The sequence below is a fragment of the Oncorhynchus masou genome, chromosome 29 (assembly GCF_036934945.1).
Source record: "Oncorhynchus masou masou isolate Uvic2021 chromosome 29, UVic_Omas_1.1, whole genome shotgun sequence".
NCBI lineage: Eukaryota > Metazoa > Chordata > Actinopteri > Salmoniformes > Salmonidae > Oncorhynchus > Oncorhynchus masou.
Genome location: NC_088240.1, coordinates 31,343,571 through 31,370,970, shown reverse-complemented (window position 1 = coordinate 31,370,970; position 27,400 = coordinate 31,343,571). Strand labels below are relative to the sequence as shown.

General features: G+C 41.9%; 3 protein-coding genes across 3 annotated transcripts; all 3 read right to left on the bottom strand.

The window, feature by feature from the left end:
- Positions 1-626: 626 nt before the first annotated feature.
- LOC135519331 (gamma-crystallin M3-like) lies at positions 627-1,493 on the bottom strand. Its single transcript, XM_064944509.1, has 3 exons — positions 1,455-1,493; positions 1,071-1,313; positions 627-920 (listed from the first exon to the last, which is right to left on the bottom strand). Exons 1-3 carry the CDS (start codon positions 1,482-1,484, stop codon positions 627-629), a joined length of 567 nt encoding a protein of 188 aa, XP_064800581.1. The 5' UTR covers positions 1,485-1,493.
- Positions 1,494-8,640: 7,147 nt separating this feature from the next.
- Positions 8,641-9,561, bottom strand: LOC135519330 (gamma-crystallin M3-like). The gene is made up of 3 exons (XM_064944508.1): positions 9,532-9,561; positions 9,063-9,305; positions 8,641-8,940 (listed from the first exon to the last, which is right to left on the bottom strand). Exons 1-3 carry the CDS (start codon positions 9,559-9,561, stop codon positions 8,641-8,643), a joined length of 573 nt encoding a protein of 190 aa, XP_064800580.1.
- Positions 9,562-24,934: 15,373 nt separating this feature from the next.
- Positions 24,935-25,749, bottom strand: LOC135519329 (gamma-crystallin M3-like). Its single transcript, XM_064944507.1, has 3 exons — positions 25,738-25,749; positions 25,358-25,600; positions 24,935-25,234 (listed from the first exon to the last, which is right to left on the bottom strand). Exons 1-3 carry the CDS (start codon positions 25,747-25,749, stop codon positions 24,935-24,937), a joined length of 555 nt encoding a protein of 184 aa, XP_064800579.1.
- Positions 25,750-27,400: the final 1,651 nt, after the last annotated feature.

The window sequence follows — 27,400 nt, the reverse complement described above, 5'->3', positions numbered from 1 at the left end:
CAATCCTATAGAACATTTGCGGGCAGAACTGAAAAAGCGTGTGCAATGCAAGGAGGCCTACAAACCTGACTCAGTTACACCAGATCTGTCAGGAGGAATGGGACAAAATTCCCCCAATTTATTTTGGGAAGCTTGTGGAAAGCTTTCCGAAACGTTTGACCCAAGTTAAACAATTTAAAGTCAATGCTACCAAATACTAATTGAGTGTATGTAAACTTCTGACCCACTGGGAATGTGATGAACGAAAAAAAAGCTGAAATAAATCTCTCTACTATTATTGTGACATTTCACATTCTTAAAATAAAGTAGTGATCCTAACTGACCTAATACAGGGAATTTTTGACTATGATTAAATGTCAGGAATTGTGAAAAACAGAGTTTAAATGTATTTTGCTAATGTGTATGTAAACTTCCAACTTCAACTGTAAATGTTATTCAAATCTTTCTAGTAACAATGCCAGGAAAACTACTATTTGAAATAGATATGTCTGAATGATGATGATGAATGTGCCTTTAACGTCAATGTGTATGCCAATGTAATTACAAAACACCAAATTATTGAAATGATGCAGCACACTCAATTTCTACAGATTACCAATCACTTTTATTTGGTCAACACAAAATATCTAGCACATATCAGTGATACGCCTCATGCTCATGAACCTCATGCCACCACTCATGCCTCCCATTCCCATGCCCATATCCCTGAAGCTCCTGTACTCTCCAGGCCTCATGTACATCATCCTTCCTCTGTAGTGGGGCTGCTCGTACATCAGCCAGTGGCCGTCCATCACGTTGCAGGACTGGCAGTCGGACATGCGGAAACGCTCCTGGATAGAGTCACAGTCGTCCATCATCTCGTGCATCTGACCTCCGAAGTTCTCCCTCTCGTAGATCCTCATCCTGAAGTTTCCACGGTGCTGTTATTTGGTAAATAAAAATATTTGAAATAATTACTGATTCCACCAGACCGTTGATAAGCTCACATGGCCAATATTATATTATTGATTATTATCATACAACTACTTCTAGTTGGACTGTCACAGCAGCCTGAATATCATACGGCTTACCATGGGGATCATGCGACAGGACCTGATACCATCGCTCATTCCCATCATACTCTGGTAGTCTGAGTACTCTCCCCTCCTCATGAAGTACTGGTTTCCCATATAGTTGGGGCGCTCGTACACCATGAAGCAGCCGCTCTGAACCCTGCAGGATTGGCACCTGCTCATGTAGGAGGACATGTCAGGGCAGTCGGAGCTGCACTCATAAGAGCGGCCCTGGAAGTTCCTGTCCTCATAGAAGGTGGCCTGAAAACACAAGGTATTTATTTATTATTTCTCAATATATTTTTCAATAAATGCAACAAATATAAGAAGCTTTTAGTTTTGAATGTAAAGAAGATAATATAGAGATTAATGTATTCAAAATAATTTTCTAATAATGCTTACTCTTCCCATGTTCATGCCGGTGGTGGTCATTGTTGTTCACTGAGTTACTGTGCTGTTGCTAAACTGATGTCCTGTCTGTGTTAACCCTTACTTTTATACCTGACCAAACCCAAAGAATCTGTGTGCCCCATTGTGTAAACCCCTGACCCAGCAACATAGTATAGAGGCCTATAGAGTGCTGAGGTACCATAGTCATGTTTCCACGTGACTTGGTCCCTAGAAGACTTGAAAAGCCTTTTTTAATTGTGGAACAGGTCCCACAAAACCTTTAATAGAAACAATAGACTGTGGCAGTGACACCCATTGCAAACATACAGTGTATTCGGAAGGTTTTTAGACCCCTTGACTTTTTCCACATTTTGTTACGTTACAGCCTTATTCTAAAATGGGTTGAATAGTTTTTACCCTCATCAGTTTACACACAATACCCCATAATGACAAAGCAAAAACAGTTTTTTGTATGTAAATTTATATATAACTTTCATCAGACTAGAGAATCTTGTTTCTCATGGTCTGAGAGTCCTTAGGTGCCTTTTTGGCAAACTCCAAGCAGGCTGTCTTGCGCATTTGACTGAGGAGTGGCTTCCTTCTTGCCACTCTACCACAAAGGCCTGAATAGTGGAGTGCTGCAGGGATGGTTGTTTTTCTGGAAGATTCTCCCATCTCCACAGAGGAACTCTGGAGCTCTGGCAGTGTGATCATTGGGTTCTTGGTCACCTCCCTGACCAAGACCCTTCTCCCCTGATTGCTTAGTTTGGCTGGGCAGCCAGCTCTAGGAAGAGTCTTGGTGGTTCCAAACTTATTCCATTTTAGAATGATGGAGACCACTGTGTTCTTGGGGACCTTCAATGCTGCAGACATTTTTCGGTACCCTTCCCCAGATCTGTGCTTTGACACAATCCTGTCTCGGAGCTCTACGGACAATTCCTTATATAGACAGGTGTGTGCCTTTCCAAATCATGTCCAATCAATTGAATTTACCAAAGGTGGACTCCAATCAAGTTGTAGAAACATCTCAAGGACGATCAATGGAAACAAGATGCACCTCAAATCAAATGCGCCGAATACACCTTACATGCAGTTTTAAGAAAAAATTGAGTTATGTAAAAAAAAGATATGTAAAAAATAGAAAATAAAGCTAACAAATAATTAAACAGCAGCAGTAAAATGACAAAAGCGAGGCTATATACAAGGGGTACCGGTTCAGAGTCAATGTGTGGGGGCACAGGTTAGTCGAGGTAATTGAGGTAATATGTTTATGTAGGTTGAGTTAAAGTGACTATGCATAGATAATAAACTGGAAGTAACAGCAGTGTAAAAGGGGGAGGGATCAATGCAAATAGTCTGGGTAGCCCTTTGATTAGCTCTTCAGGAGACTTATGGCTTTGAGGTAGAAGCTGTTAAGAAGCCTTTTGGGCCTAGACTTGGCACCACTTGCCGTGCGGTAGCATAGAGAACAGTCTATGACTAGGGTGGCTGGAGTCTTTGACAATTTTAAGGGCCTTCCTCTGACACCGCCTGGTATAGAGGTCCTGGATGGCAGGAAGCCTGGCCCCAGTGATGTACTGGGCCGCACGCCCTACCCTCTGTAGTGCCTTTCGGTCGGAGGTCAAGCAGTTGCCATACTAAGCAGTGATGCAACCAGTCAGGATGCTCTCGATCAGTGGTTCCCAAACTTTTTATAGTCCTGTACCCCTTCAAACATTCAACCTCCAGCTGCGTACCATCTCTAGCATCAGGGTCAGTGCACTCTCAAATGTAGTTTTTTGCCATCATTGTAAGCCTGCCACACACACACTATACGATACATTTATTACATAAGAATGAGTGTAAGTTTTTGTCACAACCAGGCTCGTGGGAAGTGACAAAGAGCACTTATAGGACCAGGGCACAAATAATAATATAATAATAATCAATAACTTTGCTCTTTATTTAACCATCTTACATTAAAAACCTTACTTGTTTATTGAAATTTGTAAATAACTCACCACAGGTTAATGAAAGGGGTGTGCTTGAAAGGATAACATAACTCTGCACATAACTCTGCAATGTTGGGTTGTATTGGAGAGAGTCTCAGTCTTAAATCATTTTCCACACACAGTCTGTGCATGTATTTACTTTTCATGCTTCTGAGGTCCGAGAATATATTCCCACATAGATACGTGGTTGAAAAGGGCATCAGTGTCTTAACAGTGCGATTTGCCAAGGCAGGATACTCTGAGCACAGCCCATTCCAGAAATATGGCAGTGGCTTCTTATTAAATTACATTTTCACAGAACCGCTTGTTACAATTTCGACGAGGCTCTCTTGTTCAGATATTGGTAAGTGGACTGGAGGCAGGGCATGAAAGGGATAATGAATCCACTTGTTTGTGTCATATTTGTTCGGGAAAGTATCTGCGTAATTGCGCACCCAACTCACTCAGGTGCTTCGCTATATCACATTTGACATTGTCCGTAAGCTTGAGTTCCTTTGCACACAAAAAATCATTCAATGATGGAAAGACCTGTGTGTTGTTCTTGTTAATGCAGACAGAGAAGAGCTCCAACTTCTTAATCATACCCGCAATCAAATCAAATTTATTTATATAGCCCTTCGTACATCAGCTGATATCTCAAAGTGCTGTACAGAAACCCAGCCTAAAACCCCAAACAGCAAGCAATGCAGGTGTAGAAGCACGGTGGCTAGGAAAAACTCCCTAGAAAGGCCAAAACCTAGGAAGAAACCTAGAGAGGAACCAGGCTCTGAGGGGTGGCCAGTCCTCTTCTGGTTGTGCCGGGTGGAGATTATAACAGAACATGGCCAAGATGTTCAAATGTTCATAAATGACCAGCATGGTCCAATAATAATAAGGCAGAACAGTTGAAACTGGAGCAGCAACACGGCCAGGTGGACTGGGGACAGCAAGGAGTCATCATTTCAGGTAGTCCTGAGGCATGGTCCTAGGGCTCCAGTCCTCCGAGAGAGTGAAAGAAAGAAAGAGTGAAAGAGAGAACTAGAGAGAGCACAATTAAATTCACACAGGACACCCAATAGGACAGGAGAAGTACTCCAGATATAACAAACTGACCCTCGCCCCCCGACACATAAACTACTGCAGTATAAATACTGGAGGCTGAGACAGGAGGGGTCAGGAGAGGACACCCCCGGACAGGGCCAAACAGGAAGGATATAACCCCACCCACTTTGCCAAAGCACAGCCCCCACACCATTAGAGGGATATCTTCAACCACCAACTTACCATCCTGAGACAAGGCTGAGTATAGCCCACAAAGATCTCCGCCACGGCACAACCCAAGGGGGAGGGGGGGGCGCCAACCCAGACAGGAAGATCACATCAGTGACTCAACCCACTCCGGTGACGCACCCCCCCTAGGGACGGTATGAAAGAGCACCAGTAAGCCAGTGACTCAGCCCCTGTAATAGGGTTAGAGGCAGAGAATCCCAGTGGAAAGAGGGGAACCGGCCAGGCAGAGACAGCAAGAGCGGTTCGTTGCTCCAGAGCCTTTCCGTTCACCTTCCCACTCCTGGGCCAGACTACACTTAATCATTTGACCCACTGAAGAGATGAGTCTTCAGTAAAGACTTAAAGATTGAGACCGAGTTTGCGTCTCTGACATGAGTAGGCAGACCATTCCATTAAAATGGAGCTCTATAGGAGAAAGCCCTGCCTCCAGCTGTTTGCTTAGAAATTCTAGGGACAATTAGGAGGCCTGCGTCTTGTGACTGTAGCGCACGTGTAGGTATGTACGGCAGGACCAAATCAGAGAGATAGGTAGGAGCAAGCCCATGTAATGCTTTGTAGGTTAGCAGTAAAACCTTGAAATCAGCCCTTTTGATGATTTGATGATTCCCTTGGCAGCAAGAGCCTCTCAGTGGATGCTGCTGGGTAACTCATATAATTCACTGGCTTGCAAAGCAGTAATTGTTTCAAAACATGTCCTGCCATGTCACTGATATTTTGTGAAACAGTGTTGTCGGATGAAGACATTGTCTATATACTTTTTTGGGCCTTTTCCCCCAGTATTGTCCCAGCCATATCCTCACCAACAGTGAGAATTAAGTCCTCCACAATGGTATGGGGCTTGTTTGTTCAAGTCACTCGGTAGCTCACCATATAAGACGCTTCTAGACCCTTCTTATTAATGGTATCTTTTGCTTTTATACATGTCTTACTACTCAAAAGTTGTTGTTGTTACTGTCATTTAATTATACCAATGTGTCTTCATTAATTTAATTCCCTTAATCTATTTTATGAGAATTTGTAAGATTCTTGTTTGCATAAAATAGACGGAGACCAGTCTTATCAATAATAGGTAACAGAATTTATTTAATATTTAATAACTGGTGCTGGCATTGGACTTGTGTCATCAACAGGTGCAGGTTTAGTACTGCTGGTAGTAGCAGTACTACCAGTAGAGCTGGTATGTGTCTCTATGGGCCTTACTAATATATATATTTTTTTATATAAATGTGAATTACATTTTTATTTAGCGTACCCCAGACAACATTGTACCCCAGTTTGGGAATACCTACTCTAGATGGTGCAGCTGTAGAACCTTTTGAGGATCTGAGGAGCCATGCCAAATCTTTTCAGTCTCCTGAGGGGGAATAGGCTTTGTCGTGCCCACTTCACGACTGTCTTAGTGTTTTTGGAACATGATAGTTTGTTGGTGATGTGGACACCAAGGAACTTGAACCTGTTCCACTACATCCCCATCGATGAGAATGGGGACGTGCTCTGTTCTCCTTTTCCTGTAGTCCACAATCATCTCCTTTGTCTTGATCACATTGAGGGAGATGTTGTTGTCCTGGCACCACACGGCCAGGTCTCTGAGCGCCTACCTATAGGCTGTCTCATTTTTGTCGGTGATCAGGCCTACCACTGTTGTGTCATCGGCAAACTTGATGATGGTGTTGGAGTTGTGCCTTAGCTTAGTGATGAGCTTTGTGGGCACTATGGTGTTGAACGCTGAGCGGTAGTCAATTAACAGCATTCTCACATAGGTGTTCCTTTTGTCCAGGTGGGAAAGGGCATATCTGTAGATCTGTTTGGCGGTATGCAAATTGGAGTGGGTCTAGGGTTTCTGGGATAATGGTGTTGATGTGAGCCATGACATTTTGAAGGACTTCATGGCTACAGATGTGAGTGCTACGGGTCGGTAGTCATTTAGGCAGGTTACCTTAGTGTTCTTGCGCGCAGGGACTATGGTGTCTGCTTGAAACATGTTGGTATTACAGACTCAGACAGGGAGAGGTTGAAAATGTCAATGAAGACACTTGCCAGTTGGTCAGCGCATGCTCAGAGTACACGTCCTGGTAATCTGTCTGGTCCTGTGGCCTTGTGAATGTTGAATTACATTTTAAAGGTCTTACTCACATTGGCTATGGAGAGCGTGATCACACAGTTGTCCGGAACAGCTGATCCTCTCATGCATGTTTCAGTGTTACTTGCCTCGAAGCGAGAATACAGTAATTTAGCTCATCTGATAGGCTCGTGCCACTGGGCAGCTCGTGGCTGTGCTTCCCTTTGTAGTCTGTAATGGTTTGCAAGCTCTGCCACATCCAACGTGCGTCGGAGCCGGTGTAGTACGATTCAATCTTAGTCCTATTTTGACATTTGCCTATTAGATGGTTTGTCAGAGGACATGGCGGGATTTGTCCGGCTCCTTGAAAGTGGCAGCTCTACCCTTTAGCTCAGTGCGAATGTGCGTTAGTTTTTGCTTTTATGCAGGAATCAGTAGGATAGAATTATGGTCAGATTTGCCAAATTAATTTTTTTTATTTTATAATTTTTTTTAAATTTTACCTTTATTTAACCAGGCAAGTCAGTTAAGAACACATCCTTATTTTCAATGACGGCCTGGGAACAGTGGGTTAACTGCCTGTTCAGGGGCAGAACGACAGATTTGTACCTTGTCAGCTTGGGGGTTTGAACTCACAACCTTCCGGTTACTAGTCCAACGCTCTAACCACTAGGCTACCCTGCCGCCCCAAAAATGGAGGGCGAGGGAGAGCTTTGTATGCGTCTCTGTGTGTGGAGTAAAGGTGGTCTAGAGTTTTTCCCCCTCTGATTGCACATTTAACATGCTGATAGAAATGAGGTAAAACGGATTTAAGTTTCCCTGCATTGAAGTCCCCGGCCACTAGGCTTGTTTGACATAGTAGCCAATAGTGCAGGTGACTGCCAACTGACTAATCTACAAAGAAGCCTGCATCATAAATGACTACTCATTATTATTTGTAGATCAGTCAGTCAGTCAGTCACAATTTACCAATGATACATTAAGGTTTTGATCCTCTCTAACACGGCCAATGTCTTCACTCTAAAACTAGCTAGATAACATTATAAGGCTGGTTTTGACACCTGATTTCTCAGATGTAAGTCAAAATAGAGGAGAATGTGGAAATGGTGTTATTTACTTAGCAAGAACTAATACAAGGACAATTGGAAAATCAGAAACAGTTCATAGTTTTTTAAATTCTTCATTAAAAAAATAAACAATAATATTATGGAGCTGTGCATGTTCAAATATTTGTGGGTGAACACAGAGGACAAGAGGAGAAAGAGTGCCTTTTTGAATTTAGATTATTATAACATACAATAGTAAATGAATGAGTTGTAGAAATTATTTGCTTAACAATGTACACTTGTATTGGCATTCTTCCAATACAAGTGCACATTAATACATATGTATTTAGGTAATTATTCAGGTACACATTGTAACCTAGTACAACTTTTATACTTGTTTGCTGCATGTCTAATTACTCCTTGACCGTGGTTTTATAGATATGAGATTTGTAACAAATGCAAATTAATTGTTGCTAACCTTCCTCCAACCCTATAATTATTATTTTAGATAACTCTGTTATCTTTTTACATTAAGTGAGTTTATTTGAAAATCATTAAAATTGTGCATTGCAAAATAATATGTCAGGATCAAAAAATATTTTCTAAATTAAAGATTTTAAATATCACTGGATATTATTTTACATCAGCATACATCTATTGTGAACAGATATCTACACAGAAATTTGAAATGTTAAAGATGTAGGAGAGTGAAATAATGACATGTTTAAACATGGAGAGCTCGGAGTAAAACAATAACAAAAATAAGAAAATGTAGCAGTTTTAAAATGTTGAAATAAATTTAATCAACCATTTCCGTACAACCTTTGAGAAAATTACATAGTCATGTTATCCATGATACGCCTCATGCTCATGAACCTCATGCCACCACTCATGCCTCCCATTCCCATGCCCATATCCCTAAAGTTCCTGTACTCTCCAGGCCTCATGTACATCATCCTTCCTCTGTAGTGGGGCTGCTCGTACATCAGCCAGTGGCCGTCCATCACGTTGCAGGACTGGCAGTCAGACATACGGTAACGCTCCTGGATGGAGTCACAGTCGTCCATCATTTCGTGCATCTGACCTCCGAAGTTCTCCCTCTCGTAGATCCTCATCCTGAAGTTTCCACGGTGCTGTTAGTGGGAAAGAACAGGTTTCATTGATCAGATACATTACATATAAACATTTGTAATATGAGAATTTCATTTTCAATGACAAGATCAGTCTATTTTTAGATGACATATTTTCAACCTACCATGGGGATCATGCGGCAGGACCTGATACCATCGCTCATTCCCATCATACTCTGGTAGTCTGAGTACTCTCCCCTCCTCATGAAGTACTGGTTTCCCATATAGTTGGGGCGCTCGTACACCATGAAGCAGCCGCTCTGAACCCTGCAGGATTGGCACCTGCTCATGTAGGAGGACATGTCAGGGCAGTCGGAGCTGCACTCATAAGAGCGGCCCTGGAAGTTCCTGTCCTCATAGAAGGTGGCCTGAAAATAAATAGGAATCACTTCTATGAATTAAACAATTGTATGAAACAAACATTTTAGAGGAATTTGCAGCGCTATTTAGTCCCACTGGTAACCAGGTTATTGGGATAAGTAAAATGATCATGTTGTAGTTTGGGGTGCTGGAGCACAAGAGCCTTTTTGTATAACAATCTATGAAAATGAAAGTAAGAATTATTTGAAGAAATCTTCCCCGTGCTTAGCTTACCCTGCCCATGTTCATGCTGGTGTTGGACATGTTTGCTCACTGTGCTGCTGGTTGCTGCTCCTGAACTGATTACTACCTGGTTTAACCCTTTCTTTTATACCTGACCAAACCTAAAGAATCCCCAGCTCCATTGTTCAAACCGCTGAATCAGCATCATGCTCTAGAGGCCTGCTGAGGCTACGGAGTTTACGTCCACATTTTCAGGGACTGGATCCGTCAGTCTTTAGAAAGGCTATTTCTAAATCGACTGTTTCTCAAACAAAGTAACAAAACCGTTTGAGAGTTTACAACAGTTAGTAACAGCCTTGAAATGGAAGGTTCTCCATACATTGTGCAATACTTTTTTGAAACGGTTTGAAAGATGTATTTTTTAAATGCTGGTATAATGACTCAATGTTATGGTGGAGGAAATCACACATATGGATTAAAGAGTGAAAATCTTTTAGGTTAAACTATGTATTATTACTCATCTTTTGTTCAGAGTGCTGACTTAACGTAGTCAGACATTCCTAACCAATGAATACATAATCAATTGTGAGTAGTTACTTAACTAACCTTTGTGGTTCATAACCATGATACTAGAGAAATGGTTACAACTTTAAATAGCATTGTGTATTTAAAAAATATACTTCAAATAAATAAATCATCTTTACATTTTTTAATTCCTCTTTTAAGGAGATTGCATGGGATCTTAAGCACTTACAAATTTATAACATATTTTACAATTTTGTAATTGTTAACATATACATATTGCATCACCCAAAAATTCAAGTAATGGATGATGTTCCCTATTTTCAGGGATACGTTTTGACTCATGTGTGCTACTGGCTGAAATGATACCATACCTTTCTGGCATCACTTTAAGTAACACCAAAAAATTACAAGTAAATTAGGTAACACTTAGGTAAGGGTCTGTAAAGGGTTTACACCCCCTAATGTCGAAATCTAATTACCTCAATAAAGAAATCCCAATACAAGCCTGTCAGTTTAAGCTACAGATAGCAGTTTTTTTCATTGGATGTGTCTGAAATAACCACATGCCCTTGGAGAGTTTCTCAATGAGCTTGACAACTTGAGAAGATAATTTCCTGACGACGGTTCACTGCTTCTCGTACTGGGCGACTTTAACCTGTTGATGCTCTGGGGGCGCAATTTCATTTTTGGATGAAAAACGTTCCCGTTTTAAACAAGATATTGTGTCACAAAAAGATGCTCGACTATGCATATAATTGCTACCGTTCGAAAGAAAACACTCTGACGTGTCCAGAAATACAAAGATCTTCTCTGTGCGTGCCCTAAAACGTGAGCTTCAGGCAAAACCAAGATGAGATGGCATCCAGGAAATGACAAGGATTTTTGAGGCTCTGTATTCCATGGTCTCCTTATATGGCTGTGAACGCGAGAGGAGTAAGTCTGCCCTTTCTGTCGTTTCCCCAAGGTGTCTGCAGCATTGTGACGTATTTGTAGGCAGATCATTGGAAGATTGACCATAACAGACCACATTTACCACGTGTCCGCCCGGTGTCCTGCGCCGAAATTGGTGCGCAAAAGTCACCTGCCAGTATTTTTCCATGGGATACAGAGAGGAAAGCAAGCTTCCACGAACTGCATGTCAATGAAGAGATATGTGAAAAAACACCTTGAGGATTGATTCCAAACAACGTTTGCCATGTTTCGGTCGATATTATGTAGTTAATCCGGAAAAAGTTTCACGTTGTAGGTGACTGCATTTTCGGTTCGTTTCGGTAGCCAGACGCAATGTAGAAAACGGAACGATTTCTCCTACACACAGACGCTTTCAGGAAACACTGCGCATTTGGTATGTGACTGAGACTCTCCTCATTGAAAACATCAGAAGCTCTTCAAAGGTAAATGATTTTATTTATTTGGTTATCTGGTTTTTGTGAAAATGTTGCGTGCTACATGCTACACAAAATGCTATGCTAGCTTTGCATACTCTTACACAAATTAGTCAATTTCTATGGTTCAAAAGCATATTTTGAAAATCTGAGATGACAGTGTTGTTAAGAAAAGGCTAAGCTTGAGAGCAAACGCATTATTTTCATTTTATTTGCGATTTTCAGAAATCGTTAACGTTGCGTTATGCTAATGAGCCTGAGGCTTTAGTCACGATCCCGGATCCGGGATGGGGAGTTTCAAGAGGTTAACCTCCTGACCTCTGCCTTCGCTTAATTTCTATCCAACTCTCTCTCACCCCTCCTTGCCTCTTTTGACCTCACTCTTTCCCAATCCCCTCCAACTCACAAGGCAGGTGTAACTCTCAATGAGTGAATGGGTGTGGAGTCAGGCACAGAGAGCAAAGGATGCGGGAATAAACACGCTTTAACGTCCCCAAATAAATGACAGGAACAAAATAGTATACTCATCACAGGTGTAACTATAAAAGAAAATAGTACCCTTATGTGAACTACTAGGACAGCGAGAAAATCCAACAAAATATTAACCACTCTCACAAACACAGAAGAACAAGCCCACACAAACAGAAGCGGGCTAAACAAACTTAAATAACCCCACCCTAACAACCAAACAATGAACAAGTGAAACCAATTAGACAAAACTAAACGAACACAGAACAAAGGATTGGTGGCAGCTAGTAGACCGGCGACGACGACCGCCGAGCGCCGCCCGAACAAGAAGGGGGCCACCTTCGGTAATATTCGTGACAGCAGGCAATGCCCTTGACGTAATCTTTACTAGACGCTGTTTGCTTACTAATCTCAGTGCAACCACCCTTCCAGGTCTTTGATCACTTCTTTGTTTCCTTTTCTGTCTCCCTTTCCTCCAACCCTAGCCACTCAGCCCCTACCCAGATGGTCATGCACTGTCACAATCTTCACTCTCTCTCTCCCACTACTCTTCTATCCTATCATCTCTCCCTTCGGCTAAATCCTCCTCCCTCCTTTCTCCTGATTTTGCCTCTTCGATCCTACTCCTCCCTTTCTGCATCCTATGACTTGCACTCTCCCCTTTCCACTCGGCTGGCTCTGCCCTTCTCCGTGGCTGAGTGACTCATTGCGAGCTTACAGAACAGGGCTGCTGGCAGCTGAGCAAAAATTGAGGAAAACTAAACTTCCGGAGGACCAATCATCCTTTCGCTTTCTCTTCCTCTGTATCCATTGCTAAAGCCACATATCACTCTAAAGTTCAAGCTTCTGCCTCTAAACCTAGGAAACTCTCTTCTCCACCCCCCTCCTTTCTCTCTGCAGACAACTTTGTCAACCACTGAAAAGAAGGTTGACATCCGCTCCTCATTCACTCAGCCTATTGAGTCCACTGGTCCCACTCACACAGAACTACCCTATGCCTTGACCTCTTTCTCCCCCCAGATTAAATCCTGTGACTAATGAGGTCTGGCTGCCCAGCAAACTGCCGCTCAACCCCCTCCCCTTCTCCAGAGTATTTCTGGAGACCTTCTCCCATTCCTCACTAAACTCATCCCTGACCACTGGTTGCGTCCCCTCTGACTTAAACTACAGACCTGTATCCCTTTTCTTTCCTAAGCACTTGAGCGTGTTGTCTCTGATCAATTCTCTCTCTCTCTCTCTCTCTCTCTCTCTCTCTCGTCAGGCTTTAAGGCAAGTTACTCAAACGAGACGGCTCTTTTCTGTGTTACAGAGGGTCTCCGCACTGCCAAAGCTGACTCTCTCTCCTCTGTTCTCATCCTCCTAGATCTATCCAATGCCTTCGACACTGGGAACCATCAGATACTCCTCTCCACCCTCTCAGGGCTGGGTGTCTCAGGTTCTGCACTTTCTTGGATCGCATCCTACTTGGCAGGCCGCTCCTACCAGGTGACATGGAGAGAATCTGTGTTTGCACCACATACTCTCACTACTGGTGTCCCCCAGGGCTTAGTTCTAGGTGCTCTCCTCTTCTCTCTATACACCAAGTGACTCGACTCTGTCATATCCTCACATGGTCTCGCCTATCATTGCTATGCGGATGACAACTATTTTTCTCCTAACCCACCTTCTGACACCCAGATGGCGACACGCATCTCTGCGTGCGTGGCAGATATCTCAGCTTGATGTCGGCCACCACCTCAAGCTCAACCTTGACAAGATGGCGCTCCTCTTTCTCTCAGGGAAGGCCTTCCCACCCAAAGACCTCTCCATGGTTTACCACAGTGTCACCCTACCAGAGTGAAAATAACCTTGCCGTGACACTGGACAACACCCTGTTCTCTGCAGACATCAAAGCAGTGACTCATTCCTGCAGGCTTATGCTCTACAAAATCTGTAGAGTATGACCCTAGGTCACAAATCCTAATCCAGGCTGTCAGGACTGACCAAGAGAATACAAATAGGTCAGATCAGGTTTGCAATGATTAACTTCAATCAGACCCCCTTTCACCCATATAGGGGGGTAGGATAGAACTAGTGGGGTTTGACACTCACATCCTGTTGTAAATCAAGGGAGATGATCCAGACCTGTGCTCTCAAAATTCACCAAAGTAATGTGCTTTGTCTCAACAGACCTTTTTCCAGCTGAAACTCACATTCAAAATGGAATATTGGAATAATATTTAGAATGTCGGAAATGGTCAGAGGTGATCTATAGAACACAAATTTTGTTGTATCTTGTGATGTCATTAAATGTATTGTCACATCTACTCCCGCTCCACGGCACTCGACGTTGCCGGTTTACTAATCACTGGCTCTGACAACCATTATGAGACTTACCTGGACTCCATCACATCGCTAATTACCTCCCCTATATCTGTCACTCCCCAGGCAGTATTGACTGTGTTTTGTCTAGATGCTACTCTTGTCTTGTATCGTTACATGTTCATTATATTATTACACTCACCACATGCACCTGCTTCTCAACTCCCAGTATCTGCAAAGGAAATACTGTAACGTGCAAAGTACACACACTACATAGCTGAAGTTTCTACACTATGGGTTGTGCGTGTAATATGAAAAATGTAGTGTTTTTGTTGAGGTATGTGATTTGAGAGGTTTTCCATAACTTTGCACAGTGAGTAATCACCGGTCAGGAGGTGTGCCAGCCGGCCGGGCCCACCCCTTTCAAGCAAAAGGTATAAATGTTGGGTTAAGAAATTAACACATTGAACCATAAAAAGCGTGAAGCGGCAACTACACATTTAAAATGGTTTGACCTTTGAATCTCAATACGAGGTGGAGACGATAAACTCACTTCCTGGACAATCACTGGTATGTCTGATTAGCTGTCCTAAGTAAAGTATCTTAAATTCGCTTTCGAAGAAGGACCATCCTGTTACTCTGCTCAAACCATATTACGCTACTCTCAACCCATTGGGGAACCATCGATACTGCTGGCTAGCCTATCTTCAAAGAAGCATCTTCAAGAGCGAATGGAGGAAAAATCAACTCTGTAGTTCTGTTCAAATCAAATCAAATTTTATTTGTCACATACACATGGTTAGCAGATGTTAATGCGAGTGTAGCGAAATGCTTGTGCTTCTAGTTCCGACAATGCAGTAATAACCAACGAGTAATCTAACCTAACAATTCCACAACTACTACCTTATACACAAAAGTGTAAATGGATAAAGAAGATGTACATAAAGATATATGAATGAGTGACAGTACAGAACGGCATAGGCAAGATGCAGATGGTATCAAGTACAGTATATTCATATGAGATGAGTAATGTAGGGTATGTAAGCATATTAAGTGGCATTGTTTAATGTGGCTAGTGATACATGTATTACATAAAGATGACAAGATGCAGTAGATGATAGAGTACAGTATATACATATGAGATGAGTAATGTAGGGTATGTAAACATATTAAGGGGCATTGTTTAAAGTGGCTAGTGATACATTTTTGTACATCAATTATTAAAGTGGCTGGAGTTCAGGCCTACACAACAAGTCACAGGATACCAGACAACTATGAAGAAGGACAAAAGTAGAAGAGTTGTTGGAACCATTTCGGGCAATCAGATCCTTACAAGCATGCCGCCTTTCCAAGGCTGTCCCATTTACTAAGAGATCCCCGGCGAACCAAGACATTTCAGGTATATACATTCATGATTTCTCGCTCAAAGCAGGTGGAGTTTTGTGTGTAAAGTATATGGTTGTTGTAGGTGAGAGTAGTTTCTGAATGAGGCAATGTTAAGTGTCTCTGTCCTTCTCTCCATCAACAAGTATTTGTGTCATTCCGCTAGGGCAGTGGTTCTCAATCCTGGAGACCCACAGGGGTGCACATTTGTTTTGCCCTAGCACTACACACCTGATTCAAATCAAATCCTTTTGATGACTTGATAATTTGAATCAGCTGTGTAGTGCTAGGGCAAAATCAAAAACGTGCACCACTTTGGGTCCCCAGGACCAGTTCGCTAAGAACCTGTTTTCAGCGTATTACGTTTCCAGTCAATCAGTACAAAGCGTGTATGTGTTTGTTTATCCTGTGTTCCCATTTAATTAGCTAGTAAAATTAAACATTTGTGTAGATCTGAATCATAAGTAAGGCTTGGCGTTTTTGCAGATACAAGGTGTTAAGCAGAGCGACACGGGAACCCAAGAGCAGACTCAGATGAGGAAACAAAGATGAATGAACCAAAATATTTGTTACACAGGGAGATATGGAGTGCAGATCCGGGGAGCTCAGATGAGTTGCAGGAAAAACAGATGTGGAGACTGAGGTTGGAGTTAGCCGAGTAGAACAGGGTGAACAGATCCTGAGGGGAATCCAAGTAAGTGGTGGTAAGTAAAATCCAGAGCAAGGTAGTTGGGTGGTGAGATGTAGAACTGGAGCCAGAGAGCGGTAAACTGTAATGAGAGGATAAACAGTGTCAGACAGGAAAACAGGCACAAGAGAGTAACAGGAGCTTGCATAACCATAAATGGCTAGAATCATGAATTGACTGAGCAGAGATTACAATCTGGCAGAGAGGAAGTGGCAGGACTGAGTATTTGTAGAGGTCTTGATTATGGAATGAGTTGCAGCTGATAGGGATCTGCTCTGACTCGAGCACACCTGTCTCCAACCACACAATCACACAGAGAGGGAGAGGGAGAGAGTGTTCAGGGGGGAGTAATTGCAGGTCAAGATGATACCGGGTGAAAAACAGAGGGCGTAGCAGGAGCAGTTGTGACACAAGGAGGTTACGACTGTTCAGAATGGTGATATGATACAAGGTTATGATTAATAAGTTGACTGTTTATTTGATGTGATAGGTAAGATGGTTACTCTTTAAAGAACCAATCTCTTGCTGCCCCAGATCCTAATGAGTTAATTGTTACATGATTAATTTAATCGGGTAACAAATATACAGGTAGTTAATTAGATAAATAACAGTCTTCAGATAATGTTAAGTCACGACAAGGCCATCTCCCGTCTGGATTACTGCAACTTGCTGTAGCTGGGCTCTCCGATTGTGCAATCAAGTAAATGAGTTGTGAAAATGTAATATTTGTTAACAAATCCAAATGACTTTTTGCTAGCCTTCATTTCACCATATAAGTATTGTTTTAGATGACTCTTATCTTACTTTGTAAGTTTATTTGAAAATACTTAATTGTGCAAAATAACATTGCAGGATCGAGTAATCTTTTCTAAATTAAAGATCTGAGATATCATTGGATATCACTTTACATCCAGCATGTATCTATTGTACACAATCATATCAATACAGAACCATTTAAATGTTAAATGTAGGGAGTGAAATGCTTAAAGCTGAAGTGCCCTGAGTAAAAGAGAGAAAAAAGACGAGCATTGTTAACATTTGAAAACTAATTGAATCAACCATTTTTGTTCAACATTTGAGGAAATTACATAGACATGCTGTCCATGATATGCCTCATGCTCATGAAGCTCATGCCTCCCATTCCCATGCCTATATCTCTGAAGCTCCTGTGCTCTCCGGGCCTCATGTACATCTGCCTGCCTCTGAAGTGGGGCTGCTCGTACATCAGCCAGTGGCCGTCCATCACGTTGCAGGACTGGAAGTTGAATATGCGGTAACGCTCCATGATGGATTCACAGTATTCCATCATTTCGTGCATCTGTCCTCCAAAGTTTTCCCTCTAGTACATCCTCATTCTGAAGTTTCCTATGTGCTGTTGGCGAGAAAGAGAAATTATATATAAACCTTTGTAATACGAGTTTTATTTCCAATTGCAAATATTATGCATCAGCTATGAGGTGGACTCCAATTACATACATACTCCAATTACATACTTGTCGTATGTCATCTTCATCAACACATACTTGGCCAGAGACGCGGCATGGTATTGACGAAGAAGACACAATGCTGAGATCCTGTGTCTCCATCAAAAGACCGTGAACCTCATGTTCTGCCATCTGTAATACATAATCTCCAAACTGTTCCCTTTCAATTGCCACCATGGTTATGCATGCACTACCTTTCAAAAGTTTGGGGTCACTTAGATATGTCCTTGTTTTTGAAAGAAAAGCATTTTTTTTGTCCATTAAAATAACAGCAAATTGATCAAAGATACAGTGTTGACATTGTTAATGTTGTAAATGACTATTGTAGCTGGAAACAGCTGATTTTTTAATGGAATATCTACATAGGTGTACAGAGGCCCATTATCAGCAACCATCACTCCTGTGTTCCAATGGCACGTTGTGTTAGCTAATCCAAGTTTATCATTTTAAAAGGCTAATCGATCATTAGAAAACCCTTTTGCAATTATGTTAGCACAGCTGAAAATTGTTGTTCTTATTAAAGAAGCAATTAAATTGGCCTTCTTTAGACTAGTTGAGTACCTGGAGCATCAGCATTTCTTCTGAAATTTCTTCTGAAACTTGTCAGTCTATTCCATGTGAGAAATTGCCAATAAACTGAAGATCTCGTACGACTTTGCAGTGCCTCCATGTGTGACTACCTTGAGCAGCAGTATGAGGGACTTGGCAGGGAAAATGCAGTATAGTAAAGCATATGGGATTGTCCGCAGCAGGACAACCCCCAGGGGATGGGCGCCAAGGGGTGTGGTGCTCCTCCAGCAGCTCTCTCATGAGGTTCTCTCTGTACTTTTGGTAGGTCTTTACTTTACCTATGAGGGAAGGGAGAGGATGACGAGGCAGTGGGTAGGTGGGTGAGATATTGTCACTGTAATTACATAATGGAACTGTATGTGATTTGTATGTTAACTGTACGTCCAAAAATACCTTGTTCAGTAATCATCTCACCTCTTAGTTGGCGGTGAACTATGTGGCCATTTACAAATATATATATCTATTTCACCTTTATTTAACCAGGTAGGCCAGTTGAGAGCATGTTCTCATTTACAAATGCGACCTGGCCAAGATAAAGCAAAGCAGTGCAACAAAAACAACAACACAGACTTACACATGGGATAAACAAACGTACAGTTAATAACACAATAGAAAAATCTGTATACAGTGTGTGCAAATGAAGTAAGAAGGTAAGGCAATAAATAGGCCAATAGTGGCTAAGTAATTACAATTTAGCAATTTACACTGAAGTGATATATGTGCAGATGAGGATATGCAGAAATACTGGTGTGCAAAAGAGCAGAAAAACAAAAAAACAAAAACAATTATCAGGATGAGGTAGGTAGTTGGTTGGATGGGCTGTGTACAGCTGCAGCGATCGGTAAGCTGCTCTGAAAGCTGACACTTAAAGTTAGTGAGGGAGATATAAGTCTCCATCTTCAGGGATATTTGCAATTTGTTCCAGTCATTGGCAGCAGAGAACTGGAAGGATAGGCAACCAAAGAGGTGTTGGCTTTGGGGATGACCAGTGAAATATACCTGTTGGAGCGCGTGCTACTGGTGGGTGTTGCTATGGTGACCAGTGAGCTGAGATAAGGTGGAGCTTTACCTAGCAAAAACTTATAGATGACCTGGAGCCAGTGGGTTTGGCGACAAATATGTAGCGAGGACCAGCCAACGAGAGCATACAGGTCGCAGTTGTGGGAAGTATATGGGGCTTTGGTGATGGATGGCATTGTGGTAGACTACATCCAATTTGCTGAGTAGAGTGTTGGAGGCTATTTTGTAAATGACATCGCCGAAGTCGAGGATCGGTAGGATAGTCAGTTTTTTTACGAGGGTATGTTTGGCAGCATGAGTGAAGGAGGCTTTGTTGTGAAATCGGAAGCCGATTCTAGATTTAAACTTGGATTGGAGATGCTTAATGTGAGTCTGGAAGGAGAGTTTACAGTCTAGCCAGACATCTAGGTATTTATAGTTGTCGACATATTCTAAGTCAGAACTATCCAGAGTAGTGATGCTAGTCGGGCAAGTGGGTGCTGGCATCAATCGGTTGAAGAGCATGCATTTTAGTTTTACTAGCATTTAAGAGCAGTTGGAGGCCACGGAAGGAGTGTTGTATGACATTGAAGCTCGTTTGGTTTGTTAACACAGTGTCCAAAGAAGGGCCAGAATGGACAGAATGGTGTCATCTGCGTAGAGGTGGATCAAATAATCACCCACAGCAAGAGCGACATCATTGATATACACAGAGAATATTGTTGGCCTGAGAACTGTGGCACCCCCATAGAGACTGCCAGAGGTCCGTACAACAGGTCCTCTGATTTGATACACTGAACTCTATCAGAGAAGTAGTTGGTAAACCAGGTGAGGCAGTCATTTGAGAAACCAAGGCGGTTGAGTCTGCTGATAAGAATACGGCGATTGACAAAGTCGAATGCCTTGGCCAGGTCGATGAATACGGCTGCACAGTGATGTCTCTTATCGATGGTGGTTATGATGTCGTTTAGGACCTTGAGCGTGGCTGAGGTGCACCCATGACCAGCTCTGAAACCAGATTGCATACCGGAGGAGGTACGGTGGGATTCGAAATGGTCGGTAATCTGTTTGTTAACTTGGCTTTTGAAGACCAAAGAAAGACAGGGTAGGATAGATATAGGTCTGTAGCAGTTTGGGTCTATAGTGTCACCCCCTTTGAAGAGGGGGATGACTGTGGCAGCTTTCCAATCTTTGGGAATCTCAGACGTTACGAAAGAGAGGTTGAACAGGCTAGTAATAGGGGTTGCAACAATTTCGGCAGATAATTTTAGAAAGAGAGAGTCCAGATTGTCTAGCCCGGCTGATTTGTAGGGGTCCAGATTTTGCAGCTCTTTCAGAACATCAGTTATCTGGATTTGAGTAAAGGAGAAATGGTGTGGACTTTGGCGGGTTGCTGTGGAGGGTGCCTTGGCAGTTGACCGGGGTTGGGGTAGCCAGGTGGAAAGCATGGCCAGCCAAAAAGAAATGCTTATTGAAATTCTCAATTATACACTCTGATCTACTTTTACGCACCATTGAAGACCTGTCGAAAATATTAAATGCATGCATATCTCATGAGAACGTCATGCACCAGCCATTTCCAATGACTTATGCAAATTAGTCTTCAATGTGTCACATGTAACATTAAGTGGACACACACCCAAAGGAAGAAGGACCTTGCTAAATATGAATCAGGTGTACGGGGACTATGTATATAATTTGCAAACTCCACTTCCCGGTCAGTGATGATGTTGTCCACAAGCCCAAAATCAAGAAGTTTGTTGGTGACTATTGAAGCGATCTCTGCTCACGATTTGCCCTCCAAGAGTTCAGCAATCGCCCGTTTGCTGAAGAGGTCAGTCATGGTTAGTGCATACTGGTTACCAGCCACAGTTCTCTTCTCAAAAAGGGCATATGAGATCAATGCCCGGGACAGACCGTGCCTGTCTAACTTCGATAGGATGCATTACAGAGGCCTGCATTTTCATGTTATTGTAGAGTTGTCACTGGGACCTCCTCAACCTTATGGAATGAGAAAACATAGTACATCAGATATAACAAAGGCAAACACTCGTTCATCTTTATTTATAATAACAGCAATATGCAGTTATAAAACGGGTTGTTTTGTATCCTGGATGCTGATTGGTTGATAGCAGGGAGTTAAAGCACCCCAATCCCTGCATTCCGCAGGTAATGCCTGTTAACAGTTCCATTAGATTTATCAATGTGCTTCCACTGTCCCACAGCCTAGCCAGTCAATTTGAAAACTTCTTCTCCCCTGGAAAAAAAGGCATCTAGACAATATTTATTCTCCATGCTACTAGCCTAGCATTTGGCTTGGTACGGCGGGGGTTAATATAAGCCTACCCGACCTATGCAACATGTTGCAGTTTTGTTTGTTTGTCATCTCCATCGTGCCATGTATATGAACATGCCGAGACTGACAGTTTCTCTTAACCAGGCAAATTCATTTATCAGGATCATTATTATAATGGATATATTAAAAGAATTGGCAATTGAAACTAAGGTAAAACAAATTAAAATGCACATAGTTTGCTGTCATTTCAACTGCTTGATGTGATTGTGTTACGCTGTAACACTGAATTTCCTTGATACAGATTAAATTGGCTAGCTAGCGAAGGAGAAGTAATGTCAGCTTGTGATTAGTTGTGAATAAGAAAGATAAAAAGTTAGCACTTAACTAGTAGATAGTCTCCATCAGCAGATGTTCCCAGGTATTGTTTTGAGATAGCCGTCTTGAACATACAGTGCCTTGCGAAAGTATTCGGCCCCCTTGAACTTTGCGACCTTTTGCCACATTTCAGGCTTCAAACATAAAGATAGAAAACTGTATTTTTTTTGTGAAGAATCAACAACAAGTGGGACACAATCATGAAGTGGAACGACATTTATTGGATATTTCAAACTTTTTTAACAAATCAAAAACTGAAAATTGGGCGTGCAAAATTATTCAGCCCCTTTACTTTCAGTGCAGCAAAACTCTCTCCAGAAGTTCAGTGAGGCTCTCTGAATGATCCAATGTTGACCTAACTGACTAATTATGATAAATACAATCCACCTGTGTGTAATCAAGTCTCCGTATAAATGCACCTGCACTGTGATAGTCTCAGAGGTCCGTTAAAAGCGCAGAGAGCATCATGAAGAACAAGGAACACACCAGGCAGGTCCGAGATACGGTTGTGAAGAAGTTTAAAGCCGGATTTGGATACAAAAATATTTCCCAAGCTTTAAACATCCCAAGGAGCACTGTGCAAGCGATAATATTGAAATGGAAGGAGTATCAGACCACTGCAAATCTACCAAGACCTGGCCGTCCCTCTAAACTTTCAGCTCATACAAGGAGAAGACTGATCAGAGATGCAGCCAAGAGGCCCATGATCACTCTGGATGAACTGCAGAGATCTACAGCTGAGGTGGGAGACTCTGTCCATAGGACAACAATCAGTCGTATATTGCACAAATCTGGCCTTTATGGAAGAGTGGCAAGAAGAAAGCCATTTCTTAAAGATATCCATAAAAAGTGTTGTTTAAAGTTTGCCACAAGCCACCTGGGAGACACACCAAACATGTGGAAGAAAGTGCTCCGGTCAGATGAAACCAAAATTGAACCTTTTGGCAACAATGCAAAACGTTATGTTTGGCGTAAAAGCAACACAGCTCATCACCATGACCACACCATCCCCACTGTCAAACATGGTGGTGGCAGCATCATGGTTTGGGCCTGCTTTTCTACAGCAGGGACAGGGAAGATGGTTAAAATTGATGGGAAGATGGATGGAGCCAAATACAGGACCATTCTGGAAGAAAATGGAGGAGTCTGCAAAAGACCTGAGACTGGGATGGAAATTTTTCTTCCAACAAGACAATGATCCAAAACATAAAGCAAAATGTACAATGGAATGGTTCAAAAATAAACATATCCAGGTGTTAGAATGGTCAAGTCAAAGTCCAGACCTGAATCCAATCGAGAATCTGTGGAAAGAACTGAAAACTGCTGTTCACAAATGCTCTCCACCCAACCTCACTGAGCTCGAGCTGTTTTGCAAGGAGGAATGGGAAAAAATTTCAGTCTCGCGATGTGCAAAACTGATAGACATACCCAAGCGACTTACAGCTGTAATCGCAGCAAAAGGTGGCGCTACAAAGTATTAACTTAAGGGGGCTGAATAATTTTGCACGCCCAATTTTTCAGTTTTCGATTTGTTAAAAAAGTTTGAAATATCCAATAAATGTCGTTCCACTTCATGATTGTGTCCCACTTGTTGTTGATTCTTCACAAAAAATACAGTTTATATCTTTATGTTTGAAGCCTGAAATGTGGCAAAAGGTCGCAAAGTTCAAGGGGGCCGAATACTTTCGCAAGGCACTGTATATATGCATTGTCAATTAAAAAAGTAGAGCCAATTATTTGCAATCGCAAAGAATCTCCACACATCAAACCCTCAGCACTTTGACACACGAGTCCGGATTGACATCTAGCAAATGCACGTGCCCATAGAACAGTCAAGGTCAAGGGAGGGTGTGAGAGAGAGGCATCTGCACGAGCTCCTCCATCCACACAAAGACAGGCATGTGCTGTGAGAAATTTACAACGTGATGTTCAAATCAGAACACATTCGGAATGATTGGAACTATTTCACAATGTGAAGATTTTTACATGACAGATAGCAGTGATGATTACAGATGAAAACTCTGTTTGTAGATAAAAAGGTCTGCAACTTACCATGAGGTATTCTAGTTCAGGTGAGCAAAAGCTCTAGATTTACCTCACACATAAAGCAGCGCACCAGGCACAACCTTCCCCTTTGGTTTAGCCTTAGTCTGCTTCCGGTCGCGATGAAGCATGGAGTTTTATGGCCTTATCGCCCATCAGTCAAGTTTCTGAAAAGCATATAATATTATTGCTTTTCACGTCCCGTTAGAAGGAAACTACCGAACGGAGCATCTTGTCCTCAAGTGACTGGACATTTGTCTAACATGGAGAGGAGTGCTGGACGATTTTCTCTGCTTCTAATAAGGACTCCAGCCCTCCTCCTTCATCTCATCTTGCAGCGCTGAAATAGCCCGAACAATGGAGTAGGGTCCGGTGTAAACAAGGGAACAGCTGAGTTGACGTAGGAGCCGAAATCAAGGTCGAAGTCAAGGTCGAGTTGTAGTTCAAAATTATAATGGTGTGAGCTATCTGTACAAAAAAATACCGATAAGCAAAAAAAAGTCACAAAATAGCAAAGTTAATTTGGAGCAAGTAAGACATTGACCATTTCTGTCCGCGCCATCTTATTATTCTTCACTTCTTACATCTATAGATACAAATATATTGTGGATTGTTGCCTATATGACTGATTATAACATACAACAGTAAATAAATGAGTTGTGAAAATAATTTGCTTAACAATGTACACTTGTATTCGCATTCTTCCAATACAAGTGCACAGTAATACATATGTATTTAGATCTGAGATATCGCTGGATATTATCGTACATCGAGCATACAGTACATATATTGTATGCTTTGAAATGTTAAAGATGCAGGGATTGAAATAGTGAAATGCTTAAACATGGAGTGCTCTCAGTAAGATAATCACAAAAAGAAGTCAATTTAGCAGTGTAAATACGTTTAATCAACAATTTTCATACAACAATTGAGAAAATTACATAGTCATGTTGTCCATGATACGCCTCATGCTCATGAACCTCATGCCACCACTCATGCCTCCCATTCCCATGCCCATATCCCTGAAGCTCCTGTACTCTCCGGGCCTCATGTACATCTGCCTGCCTTTGTAATGGGGCTGCTCGTACATCAGCCAGTGGCCGTCCATCACGTTGCAGGACTGGCAGTCAGACATGCGGTAACGCTCCTGGATGGAGTCACAGTCGTCCATCATCTCGTGCATCTGACCTCCGAAGTTCTCCCTCTCGTAGATCCTCATCCTGAAGTTTCCACGGTGCTGTACGGAGGAAATAACAGGTTTCATTGATCAGAGAAATCATATGTAAACTTATGTTATATGAGAGTTATATTTTCAGGAGCAAGATTATTCTGTTTTAAAGATGAAATATTTTCAACCTACCATGGGGATCATGCGGCTGGACCTGATGCAGTCGTTCATTCCCATCATACGCTGGTAGTCTGAGTACTCTCCCCTCCTCATGAAGTACTGGTTTCCCATGAAGTTGGGGCGATCGTAGACCATGAAGCAGCCACTCTCAACCCTGCAGGAGTGGCACCTGCTCAGGTGGGAGGACATGTCAGGGCAGTCCTGGCTGGTCTCATAGGAACGACCCTGGAAGTTCTTGTCCTCGTAGAAGATGATCTGAAAGTGCAAAAATATATCATTGATAAAAATTATTACTAAAGAAAGAAATTGAAAGATATTGCGATTGTAATTGACTAAACCAGCCATTATTCAAGCAATAAACTTAAAACTGTAGGCTAAAATGCTGTGCCTACCTTGCCCATCATGGTTGCGATTGTTTCTTTGAGCTGTGCTGTTTCTAAACTGATGTCCTGCCTGTGTTAACCCTTACTTTTATACCTGACCAAACCCAAAGAATCTGTGGCCCCATTGTGTAAACCCCTGACCCAGCAACACTGTATAGAGGCCTACATAGTGCTGAAGTGCTTTCCCTACATTTCCATGTGACTGAATCCCATGAAGACTTTATAATGGGTTTGTATTGAGAAGTAAATACAACTGAGCTTTTGGAAAAAGTATACAATGGTCTGTTGTACATATTTCAGAACACACTAGGTATTTTAGTGAAACATGTTCAATAAAAGTGTTATTTTGCTTGAGTTTGTTTTTATGCTATAGCTGTGACATAATCCATAAATCTTTTCAAACAGCTTGAATTTTGGTTTCATGGTGTAACGGTTTTCTTCTGGGGAAAGAGAGGCGGACCAAAACGCAGCGTGGTTACTTGTAAACATCTTTAATAAAGATGAACAATCTACAAAACAAGAAATGTGGCAAAAACCGAAACAGCCCTATCTGGTGCAACAAACACAGAGACAGGAACAATCACCCACAAAACTCAACACAAAACAGGCTACCTAAATATGGTTCCCAATCAGAGACAATGACTAACACCTGCCTCTGATTGAGAACCATATCAGACCAAACATAGAAATAGACAAACCAGACACACAACATAGAATGCCCACCCAGCTCACGTCCTGACCAACACTAAAACAAGGAAAACACACACGAACGATGGTCAGAACGTGACACGTGTTGGTTGGTGACTGTGAATAGCTTTAAGTAATTTGGTACATTCAATAAATGCAAAGAAAATGCATTATCTTAATAGTTAAGAAAATATTTTACAATCACATAGATTCATGTATATATACACTCTCAGTCAAAAGTTTTAGAACACCTACTCATTCAAGGGTTTTTCTTTATTTTGACTATTTCTACATTGTAGAATAATAGTGAAGACATCAAAACTATGAAATAACACAAGGAATCATGTAGTAACCAAAAAAGTGTTAAACAAATCAAAATATATTTTATATTTGAGATTCTTCAAATAGCCACCCTTTGCCTTGCTGACAGCTTTGCACAGTCTTGGCATTCTCTCAACTAGCTTCTTGAGGCAGTCACCTGGAATCCATTTCAACAGGTGTGCCTTGTTAAAGGTTAATTTGTGGAATTTATTTCCTTCTAACTGGGTTTGAGCCAATCAGTTGTGTTGTGATACGTTTTACAGAAGATAGCCCTATTTGGTAAAATACCAAGTCCATATTATGCGAAGAACAGCTCAAATAAGCAAAGAGAAACGACAGTCCATCATTACTTTAAGACATGAAGGTCAGTCAATGCAGAACATTTCAAGAATTTTGAAAGTTTCTTCACGTGCAGTCGCAAAATCCATCAAGCGCAATGATGATGAGCGCAATGATGTCCTCTCATGAGGACCGCCACAGGAATGGAAGACCCAGAGTTACCTCTGCTGCAGAGGATAGGTTCATTAGAGTTACCAGCCTCAGAAATTGCAGCCCAAATAAATGCTTCACAGATCATGTGTCTGTTCAAGTAACAGACACATCTCAACAAAAACTGTTCAGAGGAGACTGTCAATAAGGCTTTCATGGTCGAATTGCTGCAAAG

Excerpts from the sequence above, each read along its gene's own strand:
- LOC135519331 (XM_064944509.1), bottom strand. The coding sequence starts at position 1,484 with ATGACCACCACCGGCATGAACATGGGAAGA. Across the intron at positions 1,314-1,454 it reads CCGGCATGAACATGGGAAGA|GCCACCTTCTATGAGGACAG; the intron begins GTAAGCATTATT and ends TTGTGTTTTCAG. Across the intron at positions 921-1,070 it reads CCTGTCGCATGATCCCCATG|CACCGTGGAAACTTCAGGAT; the intron begins GTAAGCCGTATG and ends ACCAAATAACAG.
- LOC135519330 (XM_064944508.1), bottom strand. The coding sequence starts at position 9,561 with ATGTCCAACACCAGCATGAACATGGGCAGG. Across the intron at positions 9,306-9,531 it reads CCAGCATGAACATGGGCAGG|GCCACCTTCTATGAGGACAG; the intron begins GTAAGCTAAGCA and ends ATTTATTTTCAG. Across the intron at positions 8,941-9,062 it reads CCTGCCGCATGATCCCCATG|CACCGTGGAAACTTCAGGAT; the intron begins GTAGGTTGAAAA and ends TCCCACTAACAG.
- LOC135519329 (XM_064944507.1), bottom strand. Across the intron at positions 25,235-25,357 it reads CCAGCCGCATGATCCCCATG|CACCGTGGAAACTTCAGGAT; the intron begins GTAGGTTGAAAA and ends TCCTCCGTACAG.